Source organism: Ptiloglossa arizonensis, chromosome 7 (genome assembly GCF_051014685.1).
Source record: "Ptiloglossa arizonensis isolate GNS036 chromosome 7, iyPtiAriz1_principal, whole genome shotgun sequence".
In the NCBI taxonomy this organism is placed as follows: Eukaryota; Metazoa; Arthropoda; class Insecta; order Hymenoptera; family Colletidae; genus Ptiloglossa; species Ptiloglossa arizonensis.
In genome coordinates, this window is record NC_135054.1 from 18,920,185 (window position 1) to 18,933,463 (window position 13,279).

At 43.4% G+C, this 13,279-nt stretch overlaps 1 protein-coding gene across 1 annotated transcript in view; it reads left to right on the forward strand.

The window, feature by feature from the left end:
- Positions 1-13,279, forward strand: part of Nlg3 (Neuroligin 3) — a 438,180-nt gene that overhangs the window by 370,698 nt on the left and 54,203 nt on the right. Inside the window, exon 2 of the mRNA XM_076316451.1 lies at positions 3,134-3,292. Within this exon, the coding sequence (XP_076172566.1) occupies positions 3,134-3,292 (159 nt within the window). The remainder of the gene's footprint in view (positions 1-3,133; positions 3,293-13,279) is intronic.

Consider the following 13,279-nt stretch of genomic DNA (forward strand, 5'->3'; position numbering starts at 1 on the left):
GGCTCCTGAATTAAAAGGAACGTAGTACCATGTGTAAGGAGAATATGGACAATATCGAACAAGTGTTGCTCAAACGTGGGCCTCCAAAGTTCGATTAAAACGTCTGACTCAATACGGTCTGAATCTCCTTCCAAAGATCAATTTCTCAATTCGGCACAGTACTTATCATCGAATCTTGTACATCGACGCTACAATCGATTCTGTCTTCCAAGTAGCATTATTGAATATAATAAATTCATATTTTACAATTCATGAAAGTAGAACATATCTTTTTAATAGTTATTTACAATAGCTATCAATTCGAAGGTAACTGTGTATTTCAAAAAATTGAAACTTCACCGATTCATCTTGAGGGTCCGTTTTCCGAAAAATTCCTCGATTGTTGTCACGGAAAAAGCTGCAGTGAATATTCTCGAGAATTGCAACATACAAAATGGCGTCATTCTACGTACACAGAGCACTAACCGCAATTACGGTCCATTTGCAGAATTACGCTTAATAACTGAGCATCTATTAGCAGCCAGTTTAGTATATTTAATTGGGCAGATGGAAATTCCGGATTTACGTCAGCCCAAGTTTAATTATGCGTATCTGTTCGCAAATCTTCAACTCCTTTCTCCTTATCAATATAGGTTGGGCTTAATAACGACGCAGCCTCGTCTCGTGTTTTGCCTCGCCTTTTTACACCGCTCTTTGCACGTACCTTTCCCTTTACACGGTGCAATAATGACGTTATCATTATTATTATTATTATTATTACCCGCGACTTTATACGCTCGAATAGAAAAAGAAGCAGCAATACGGTCGCCGGTAATGCCGGGTAACCTGAATCTGCAGCGTGCAAGAAAACGTATTTTAAAATATATTAACCAACTCGTATGAATATTTCCGTGCACCGGAATCGACACAGCATTTTTATTAACGCGTATCCCCTGGTTTCGTTGGAAATTGATAAAAATGAAATGTTCCACCGTCAACGACGACGATGCAATATTAATTCATTCCGTCCCACCTTCCTGCCTCTCCATCCCTCCCCACACCCCCACCCGAGTCTTTATTTTATCTCGAGCTCAGATTACGGAACGAAAAATTCTCCATGAATATATTCGTTAGCATAAAATATGTAAGTATCGTCGATTTGTTGATATCGGAATTTTATCAAGGTTTAATAATGCTCCGAGCCTCCATAGGGTGGATATTTCCGTGGGAACGTGGTACCATAGAATTTTTTAGCGTCACTGCATTCTAAAGACTTCCGATCATATGGAAAGTATTTAACGTCGGACTCAGCCAGCGTAAAACGTAGCCAGCCGACCCGTAAAGCTTCGAGGGTTTTTAAATTCATTCGTGCATTGTCCACCGAAATATCGTAAATCGAGACGTAGCCAGTCGCGCGGCTGCGAATCGATATCGCGTTCCATAGATGCGCCACGATCATCGAGTGCCCTTTCCACCAGCATTCAATCGTATCGAATTCTTCAGATTTTAACCCTTTGCCGCGCATGAATTTCTTCCCAAGCACGAGGAAATTTATTAACTGAAAAACGACGACTCACGTACCGGGAGAAATACTTGGGAAATTATACCTGCTTTTATTTGTACGCTTTTTTTTTAAAAAAATCGATCGATCGCGGTCGGTGAAACACGAAGGGCGCAATTGATCAAATATTAACAATGTCTGCTCGACGCGTTCGTGTGTTTAATTTTAAACGGATTTCGTCTAACAGTAGACTCGATTCGTAATACGTGAGATATTTTCAGAGTGTACCTTTCAATTGTGTTTTATATTTGATCGTTGCCGTTTGATAAATAAATCGTTTGCTCGTGAATTAAGTTCCCATTTGCTAAATAATCGACTTGGAGAACTCTGCGGGAGCTGAACAATCAACGAGGGCAAAGCGGGGTCTCTAAATGCTTCTCAATCTCGAAATCCACCGTGAGCACCCTTAATGACCAGTCATGGAAGTGGCGCATAAAGAGACACTCCGTTGAAGAGAAAAATCAAAGAGACTTAATGACCAGTGTCACAATGCCGCCTCTCTGGCTGGGATCTCCGACAGTGCCGCGAAAAGTTAATCGACATTCACGGGTCGATAAATCGACGCTCGCTGAAACGAAGGGTCGAGTCGCGGGCTTCTGGGCGAGAAAAGCCTGACCGATGGTGAAATATTAACCTCGCTCCGGGCCGCGTATCGATGGGGAAATCATCGAACCGCTTGTAAAGTTTCTCGTTTATCGCGCGTCGAAGCTACGCCAATGCACTGCGGAAATCAAAAGTCACAAGTTACGAAGATTCTCTCAAAGAATTTAAAGTATTCGCGCGTATTTTGAGTTTGTCGCTTGATGCGCATTGAAGCTACGCCAATGCGCGATGGAAACGCAAAGTCACAAGTGTGTAGCTTCTTTTGAAGAATTTAGAGCATCGTGGAACGTTCGCGCGCACTTTGAGTTTGTCGCTGGTCGTGTATCGGAGCTACGCGCCAATGTATCGTGGAATTTAAAAGTGGAAAAATGTCTCGAAGCGTTCTTAAAACATTTGAAACAACGTAACACTGATTTCAACTGAAATTTGTCTCGCGCAGAAACTACGCCAATGTACCCTACCGATCGAAATAAAATGTCTCGAGATGTATCTATAAAATTTGAAATATCGTGTCATTGTAGCCACCTGAAGTTCATCCTTTATGGCTCGTAGAAGTTACGCCAATGCTCGCTACCGATCAAACGTCAAAAGTCCGCGGATACGTTCAAGAAATTCGAGATATCGTGATGTTATATACGTACCTGTAAGCGTACAGTACGCGAAATGGATGCGTTATCGCTAGTTGAGGCGCGCGAAACTGTCCATAACTTTTGATAGGCGGTGTAAGTCGCAAAGGCGTCGCAACCGAGGGGCCGCGGTTAAGGTTAACTAGCGACAATTTGTTACCGAATCGGCCAACTATTTCGTCGTCGCTCAAGATCCTCTCGTGGAAGCAAACGACGTGCACGGGAGCCCGCTGATAATCCTTTACGGCGCCGTCAAAACTTTATAGAGCGACGCCTTTGAAAAATGGCCCTTTAAGGATACGCGACGTGAACTATCAAGTGTCAGCGGTGCCGATCGATCACCAGATAATTTTATTGATTACAGCTGGCGCGAGGGACGGGGCCGGAAGGAGATACCCGGTGATCGTGTTCGTGCATGGGGAAAGCTACGAATGGAGCAGCGGCAACCCCTACGATGGCAGCGTCCTGGCGAGCTACGGTAGCGTCGTCGTTGTAACCATAAATTACAGACTCGGCATTTTGGGTGAGTTTCCTTTTCTCTTACTCGTTCGATCGTAAAATATTTCGCGAGGAATCCACTTCCGTCGCAATTCTTAACAAATATCGGGCAATTATTAATTGAACGGACGATTTGAAATATCTCGCGAGGAACCTACTTTCGGTACAATTCTTAACAAATATGGAGCAATTGTTAATTGAACGGAAGATTTGAAATATCTCACGAGCAACCTACTCTCGGTACAGTTCTTAAGAAATATTGAGCAATTATTAATAGAACGGAATATTTTAAGTGCAATACAACGAGCAATAAATTTCCTGTACCGGGTTATCAATTTCGTACAAAGTTTAGAAGTTCTACTCGCGAAATACTGTTAGAAATTGTCAAGGGTGGATATAGGTATGACATTTTATCGCTCTACGTTTCCTTTGGTATTGCCACCGGGAAAATTGATTAACCAAAGGATCCTCTGAAACAGGGGTTGCTGTTTCACAGACGATAAATCCCACTTCGTCCGGGGTCAACATTGACAGCGAGGGCTTCCAAGTCACTCTTTCGTGAAAATATTTTTATCCGTACAAAAAAAATGAGTGTGCAAAATGTGTACGGAAAAGTTGTCTCGATTTCGACCAAAATATCCAAAAACAAAAAAAGAAAAAAGAAACACACACAGAACTACTTCCAAATATTTCAAACCCCCACCACTCGAAAAGATTTCGATCTCGCTTACCATTGCAATCGGAAAAATGTTCACTCGACGTATTCTCTCTTCGCGGATGACGATGGAGTTGATTTCAAACAAAGTCGATCCGTGTGCAACACTCCCAGTAAATTTTCACTCACGAACCTTGAAAGCAACGCAATGAAAATCTGGCGAGCTTCCCTCGTCGCGCTCAAAGTCAATTAATCGGTACGTTCTCAATTCCACCCAGAGTGTGGCACGAAGCTCCGTCAACCGTCTGCCAAGAAATTCCGCGAACCACGCGCTCAACAGTGTCAATTACCACGCGAAGAAGGTGGAAAACCGTCTCAAAGCAAGCTTCAACGAAGAAAATCCTATTTCGTGGCCCCCGAGCCATTTCACTCGCGAGCAACAGACAATGTCTAGGTAGAGGGGTTGAATTAATTTCGATCCCTTGACGAACGCGAGCGAGTTAAACTTTGTCACCCAGTTTCTGGATACTCGTCTCCCCCCGCCCGTTTGCAGGTTGGAAACGACACAGAAGCCGATCGTTAGCGCTGCGAGCGTTGCCTTAATTACGTGCGTAGAGAACTTGGTCGGAGGGGTGCGAACGCAGCCAGAACCTTCGCCGGTGAGACGAGCATAGTCATTAGCGTGGCGACTGTGTATCTCACCGGAGTCAGGTGAAACTAGTTGCTCGTTTCTGGTTTGCTGTTCCTCTCCCCCACATCTGGCCCGAAGAGTGAAAAACACCAGCCAAACACGGGGGCTGTAATATTGCCTCGCGAAATTATTCGACCGTGCCGCGTCGAAAGGAGTCTTTACGGCTCGTTCGGAAACGTATTCTCGTGACGTCGATGGTGGAAAGTTTTATTCGTCGTGTCAAGGTCGTACTTGACAATTTCATCCCTATTCTTTCGCTCGAGATACTCAACGAATGGGGTTCGTTTGAATTATTGGATGGTTTAACGAGTCGGGAGTAACATACCTTCTTGTAAGTTGAGGTATACTTCTAGAATTTATCGATCATTTGTTTTCCTGGGGGTTCTATCAGATTTATTTTTCTCACGTTTTTGTAAGTGTATTTACTTATATTGAGGAGATCGATTATTGCGAGATCGTTTTAGAGAACACCACGGGAGAGTTAACTGTAGCACCTAATTTTTCGATGCACCCTATAGAATGATTCCTGTCTAGAATTTCATTGTAAGTCTTCTGGTGAGCCACGAAGCGTCAAATTTCACTCCCTGACGTGCTCGAGGCTCGATCTTTACACCGTGTGGATTACCGAAACTCAATCTCGACCTCTGTAAAAAGAATTTTTTAAAATACATCCCCCTGTCTCAGAGTCCGTTAACGGTACAAACCTTCGTTTACATGGTTCGGATTATTGAAACTCGACCTCAATCCCCATACAAGTAATTCATCCCTCAGTCTCAGACTCGTCCAATAGCAGAAACTTTCCTTCGAAGAACTCAAAGTTTGATCCTCGCTCCGCTTAAATCTCTCCAAAAAGAATCGCTAAACATCCTCCACCGGTGTAAACCTCCCACCCCAAGGAAGAAATCTCCGTTCGAAGAACTCCGAACGAAGAAGGAACTCGATTTTCCTTCCTCGACACCAACGATCCTGGACCAACCATCGGGCAGACCTAATTACCCAGGCGATTACAACCGTACCGAAAGTCGCGAGGGTTCGAAGTTTGATCTCGATGCATCGACCGGACCCAAAGAGAATAAAGAAGAGGGGGCGGCATGTTTGGCTGCGAGGCCACGCCGAAGGGATTGAAAGTTCCAGTGTGGGGTTGCCAGGCAACCGGGGCAGCCAAATCTAATAGGAAACTCATTACGGCTAGGTCTTCCGTTTCACCAAACTAAATTCTTGACTCTGCCTCCGCTTCCGTGACAGCGGCTGCCGCCTGCTCGCTCGCTCGCTCGCTCGCTCGCTGGTTCGGTTCTCTTGTCTGGTATGGCGATGTACGCGGCTGGCCAGCTTCTTCGGGGGATGATATATTCCAGTGACGTCAGCGCGATTCTTCGACGTCTGTGGCGAGCCGTGGAGTGGGGGTAAAGGGGGCGGAGACCGGACACGTATTCCTGGAAACGAAACGGACGTCCCGCGCGGAGATTAATCGCGATTTTACGCGGAGGCAATTGTCGAACGGAGGTTTAACTTCTTGTAATCAGGGCGCCTGGTGCCCTCGGTACCAGTACGAGGATGCCGGAGGAGAATCGAGCGCCTTGGGAACCCGCGAAGGAGGCTCCCTCTTTTCGGGAGAAACCGCTATCTTCCGGGTTATTAGGAAGACGTTGTTCACGGGGGATTCGATCATCCTCGGAGAATCGTCCAAAGGACTCTTGCCTTTGAGTTCCTTGTAAAAGCGACCTTGGAAAGGGTTATTTACAGTCCGTTCCACGGTGAAAGAGGATCAGCGGAGATTGCTTATTTTTCTCGAGTTTACAAGCTGTTACGTGTATCTACCGTAGAATTTCTTTTTAATAAATTTGTATTTTAAAGAAGGGATTTCGAAACCTCGATTCAACATTTTGGGTTATTCAATCGAAATTAGCGATATTTTTTTACGTAAATTTAAATATATTCTACAAAACAGAAAAGTAATGGAAAGTCCTACCTTTCTAATTTTTATTTCGTGTCGATAATTCTTGTTAACTCCGAAGATAATTCCAAAGTGGAAAATTTGAGTTAAGGCTCTTAAAATTCCCCTTAAAAAGTGACCCCAGTTTTCAAAAATATCACGATCAAATTATCATCCAATCGAACAATCGTGTGCTAACACGATCCCGAAGAACGCGATTTTAATACAGACAAGGTTCGTTTCGGGCGAAACGGTAATAAGAACAATCACTTCGAATGTTCTCCCAATTTTGGCTCGAAGATTTCTCTTCCTTTTTTTCTTTTCGAGTTCGGTCGCGTTCCAGTTACGGGGCGAATAATCAAAGGGAATTCGGCACTTCGAGGGGCCGGATTTCCGTCCTTTAAATGTAATTTCCAGAGAAAACAGCGGGCCGGGCGGGTAAATCCGAAATTTTTAAGCTTGTCCGCCGTTAATTTTACATGGAAATGAAGCGGAATCCAGTTTCACGATGTCACGAATACGTTCCTCTTTTTTCCCCCGCGGTGCATTTTCCTGCCGTCCCTTCGGCCGGCTAAAGTGATGCGGCTGTACGTGTTCCGCGGCATGCGAACGATATAACAAGGTTCCGTTTCTTGAATTACATTCCTGGCGTTTTGTACATCAGCGGGATTCTCGTGCGCTTAACTCTGAATAACGTCCACGGTCGTGAAAACTGGACGGCACGGTCGTTTAAATTTGGACAGAAATTTCGAATACCGTAACGCGTTGTTTCGCCGTGCTCCCATTTCTAAATTAATTACCGAATAAAATGTACTTCAAAATGTCCGCGGCTTACCCGCGAGAAAAAGCGAAAATATTCCGGTGAAAACATTTTTATAATTTTTCGACGAGTCTCTACGAATATTTTCTTACTTAAAAACCTCTCGTTCAACGACAGTGGCAACAAACGTTTCGAAGAATTTTAATGGAAAAAATTCCGTGATTTTTATCACGTGTACGATTCTCCGGATAAATTTTTCTTCTCGACGGGGAAAAATACTTTTCGATCGCGAATTTTTTAATAACTGTTGCGAAAGGATTATTCGTCGATGGTGGAAAGAACTATTCGTGAAACGAGACACAAGAGGGAAAATATTCCGGTAGAAACATTTTTGTAATCTTCGACGAGTTTCCACGGATATTCTCTTACTTAAAAATCACTATTTTGGAATATTTTTTAATCGTAATTTTTTCAATAATGATTCGAAAAAAAGAGTAGCTACTCATCGTGCAATAAGTCACCACGATAAGAAACATAGGAGCATCAAAACCTTACGCATCTCTATAGAGGATTTGTTCCAAAATAACGCACGGTTCCGCGGTAAAGGATACAAGAAAATTACTCCACCCCGGTTACAAGTAACGGTAAAATGACAAGGAATTCAAAAACGAATTTTCCTGCCCCACGGAAGACGAGAAAAAAAAAAATAACCGATCGAAAGCCCACCGGTTAACCTTTGACCAACGAATCGGTCCGCGGAGGCGTCAAAAAGTCACGGTTAGGCAGCAGAAGGAGAAAAAAAAAAGAAGAAACAAGATCAATGGGCGGAGGTGCGAAAAATATCGAAATTTGATTCCATCGTTACTCCGTTCAAACGGAAAGGGCTCGGTTTCGGGAAGCACGTACCTACCTCCCACGGTCGCAATTTTCGCTTGTTCATTTTTCTCGTTTTTACTTCGGCCTGACAAAAGTGACGCGGCGCTTTGTGCCGAACGAAGAGTGGCGAGGTCGTTGAAGAAGGGTTGGAACCGAGAGGGGACGAGTGGGGGGGAGCTATATCCAGCCTCGGTCGTGCACGCCCATGTACCGGAAAATTTAAATCAACGAGTAACGTTCAGCAGTTCCATTGTAACGAGAAGAATAGGGGACACGGAAGCGCAGCGCGACAGATACTCCGGAGGTTGAATATCAAATGGGATATGACCGGTGCTGGTTTATTTCCATTCTAGTTTCGCGCGTGTTCCCCCACTCCGCGCCGTACACTACCCCTACCACTGCGCGAGCTGCGCGTTGCCCCGCCCCGCAACGACGCGACCTCGTCCTTCTCCTTTCCACGATGCTGGCAAATCTGCTCGGGATTGTTTCGAACATCCTCCGATTTTGACAAAAGTATCCAGGTTTCCAGGGTTCTGGATTTTTTTTTTTTAGCTACTGGTCATTCAAATTCGAAAGCTTTCCCCCATCTTGGGGTCCTAGAAACCCCGTGGATTTGTTCTTTCGAACAGAAGTTTTTTAACGAATAATCGTATCGAAAAATAGGCCCTTGGGATGAAATATAATTTTCAAATTTGATCGAATACTGTCGTGGTAAACTTTTAAAAGTTTCTATTGGTCGGTGACTCAAATTTAAATTCCCCCCACTCTCACTGGCTGCTATTGCTATTCCCCGTTACCCCCCTAAGTGAAAAAGATTACCAAAGTGAGTATAAAAAAATTATTCACAAATATTTAAGAAACTTTCTCAGTGAACTTTCAAAGGTTCGTTTCTATTGGTTTCTCAGTGGGTCACGTTACGCAATGGGGGGTTAACAAGAGTAAAAGATAAAGCGATGTGGTAGCTAAATGTTACGATGGAAGGGGGTTAACCGCTCGATGACCTTGACCGACCAATATTTCCTGCCCGAACGCTGTTCAGTCCACGATAAAAGAACTAACAGCATCAGTTCCCGACTCTGCACCGCAACATATCTCTACGCTATTTTGTTTTCGGTATTTTTTTTTCCTTCTTTTTTTTTTTTTTTGACGATGCGTTCGCGTGACGCGATTGCGTGCGCGGGGAATGTTTGTACGCGACTCGTTGGCCACGATAGCGGGCGGAAAAAATTGCAAACGCGATCTTATCGTTAATGTTTTACGCGTATGAGCGAACAGTGCGATAGTCGACGTCGGAAGTGTAATTAGGGGTCCTTCAGATCGCCTAAATCGCGACCTAATCGATCCAGTCGTTCATAATTCGTTGCCTAAGACGTCATAGCGAGAACAGATTTCTAATACGCGAGACTACGTCTTAGAAAATTAAATAACGCGATTAAACAAAGAATAAATATTACTTATTTTGCTCCGATTGTTTTGGCAACTTTGAAAATTGTAGAATTTACTGCGTTCCTCTCCGAAATAAATGTAAAACGAGAGAAGAATTATTCTTCCGAGGTAGAAGCTAATAAATCCAGATAAATAGAAACATTCTCTCGCGTTTCTAAAATTCCTCTCCATAGCTCATAAATAAAATTATAAATTTTATTCACCGTGTAGGTACACAGACGTGCATTTATTCGTGTCAGTTTACCATCTATTATCGGAAAATATTAACAATTTCAATCGTAATATTCTCGTCTAACCCTTGATCCGTTGTTATTCGTTTGGATTCGTATAATTAATTTTGTCAAGAAAGGAACTACGTTGGTGTTTCTTTTTGTAACTTGCAACTCTGTTCGGGTCGTTCCCTCCTACCTAGTTATACGTAAAGTTACATCGATATTTGTTAAATATTCGTGCGCCAGAAATTGCACAAATCAAAATACGGACAAGTTAATGCTCCTTCGCCCTGTATATTTAAATGAAGACTACTCCGAATCGCATTGTAAGCAAGGTATTCCGTGCATCGATGCATTGCAGAGGATGGTACCGAACGTAACGAAGTTTTCCAACGAAAAGCCACGAATACGTTCGGCAATACCTCCGAAAAGATCATCAATCACGCGTTATTCCAAAGCGAACTCCAGAAAATTGCAGGGCAATATATTATCTCGGGAAATTGAGAATCGTGCATGCATATTCAGCGTGCATTGTTTAGAACGTAAGCGTTGCTTTAAACCTCGTTTTCATCGATCATCGCGAAGTGCCCCGAAATTGAGCGCGAGGGGTTCAATGCACGGGAGAACGACAGACAATTTATTAACAATCCCTCTGACGAATAAACGATCGCTTGGTTTTTTTTTTTTTCTTCTCAAAGAACACTTTGATCATATTATCTTTCTCGATCAGAGTCTCGCTTAATAATCTTGAAGGAAAAATCGTATAATTCACGATGAGATTTTTCCAAACGAATCTACTTTGGTTTGTAATTTCTCGTCCAAAATTCTGGATAACCGTCTCGAATGAAAAATGAAAATATTCGATACGATCCGCGCGATCATTTCGACAAAGTGTTCCCAAAAATGTTCACCGGGGAGTTTTTTTTCGAAAAATACTTCCACGTTGCATTGTGAATTTTATTCGAAAAGCTTTCGTAGGGTCCACACTCAACGTTTAAAGTTGACGCGCTACACGGATCAACATCCGTGACTCAAAGTTCCTATTAATTTCAGCGCGAACCTTGCGGTTTTATTCCCTTTTACGATTTCTTTTGTGCGGTTCATTTTCTATGCTTTTTACGGTCCTCTCATTTTTCGCCCACTTGACGGGTGCAAAAAAAAAAAAAAATCTCCGACGACGACGTCTCGTTATTCCATTTTCACGGGGAAAAAATCGTCTTTAAAAGGCAACTTTTGTGCGCCGCGTGGATTTTTACAACTTCGGATTAAAAGCACGAGGGCTTTTACCGCAATCTCGAGTCAAAACAGCGGGGAAATTTTGCACGCTTAAATCGGTGCTCGGTAAATCCTGGATCGTGAATCATGAGCTTTGTATTCCAGATTTCTAGATCCCTGCGATACTCGATGTAATTTCAATAATCTTTTTTGATCTCTTTTTTCTCCTCCCCTACCGAAACACAATCATCGCTCCTTGAACAGGTTTAAAAACGAATTGGTGAAATTTTTCAGATTGATTATTCAAAATTCGAACAATTTGACTTTATTCTCGGCCCCTGGTCAGAAATTTCACGACGAAATAAATTAATCCGGACACACGGGCTCCGCGTGTCTTTGTCCTACGAGTACAATTGATCGATGAAATAATTCACGTAGGCGCGCGTATTACGAAAAACAGCAATAAATCCCCTCCGTTCGACGTTATAATAATTTCAAACGAACTGCGCGCGTGTGCCGACAGATATTAACGATCGATCGTACCCGATCGAATTTTCAAGCTTACGAGACACAGTGATAACGAAAATATGTAATTACGAATCAACCGGGTACAATTCGGGACAAATTGGAAAAATTGCGCGTTTCTCTTTCGTTAAAAATCACAGTAATGGACGGCAGGGCTCGCTCGTTCGACAAAGGGGAGCCAATTTTCGAAAGTTCGAAACCGAGCCGCGAATGGAACAAAAGAATTCATTTCGAGAGGCCGAACGGCCGGTTAATTGGCGTGTTCGTCGGAAAATTAATTTATCGACGATCGTGCAAATGAGAAAATCGTCTGAAAATTCAAACCAAGGGGCGGTCACACCCCCAACGGTTCGCGTGTAAGGGATGCGTTGCACGTTTCGCGTTCTATTCTCCCGCGATTCTTCTTCCAGCCAACCGCTCGCCACCGTTCCGCGAAATTAAATGTAAATTTCTATATTATTCCCGGCAATTTCGCGCAATACCGGCTCCCTGTCTGTGTACTCTCGAATTATTCGCCGGGTTCATACACACCGCGGCGACGACGACGATGCTAAACACGCCGGTATTATTAGGTTAGTTGGGAAATTTCTTTCGATTTCCTCCTTCGTCCGTTTTCATCCGTTCGGGATCTCCGCTGGAAGATGCTCAACAGTCTCGTCTCAGGAATGGAGATTCTTGGAGATCGTTAATTAGAATTACCGAGTGACAGTGTGACTGATCGCTGTAATTTTACAAAGTGAACGATCACTCGAGAGAAACGATACTTGCGAGGGGAGGATCACTCGATCGACAATACCCAGAATTTTACGGAACTTAACGAATGGAGTATTGAAAAAATATTGGTATTCCTTTTCCAGTAATTTATTTTTAAGGGATGAAAACTACCCTCGAAGTTGTAGATGAAGTATTACTTAATGAAATTAGAAAATATCGAATTAAAAATAAAATAAAATTACCCCGATTGGTTTCTTTCGGTAAATCAGTACCGCGCGAGAAAACGACACGACTACGATCTCGACGCAGAAGTCACATCTAATTAAGTCAAAATCATTATTACCTCCCATATTGAAATCCAATATCCTCTTACCTGTAATACCACTAAATGGCCTAATCTGTATCACAATGGCCCCAAACACCAATACTCCGATTGTCCCATATCGAAATACAGCGTACAACAATGCCCCGACGTTTCGGTACACTAATTTCTCTATTCACCGGTGCCGTTATTTCTCATCTCGTGTCAATTTACTTTTTAATTCGAGTTCCTTGGTTGTATCGCACCCGCGGCGTGCAATTTCAAATATTCCGACGATTTTGTATCTTTCAACGACTCGAACCGTGGCGAGAGTGTTACGAGGGGAATAGTGGGCTCGCCACCGAGCTCGTGAATTATCTTTAACGTTTATTTGCCAGCATCGTGAAAGTTCTCAATCTTTCTCGCGCCTTCAGCAGCTAAGAGGATTACGTCCGTTATGTACACTTGCTTTAGCGCGTTAGTCTTAACAAGGAGGGCGTTTCTACCCAACGAAAATGGGTCAACGTCGTTCAGCTATCTGTTCACCGGAACCGTTGCCAAATCGATAATTTGGGAAGCTCGTCGACACTCGTCGAAAAATGCCACCCTCTCGTCTCCTCTCGTCCTACCGCCGCCCAGAACAACCGGGAGCTGCTTGAAAGGAATTTCTAAGCGGCAAGTCGT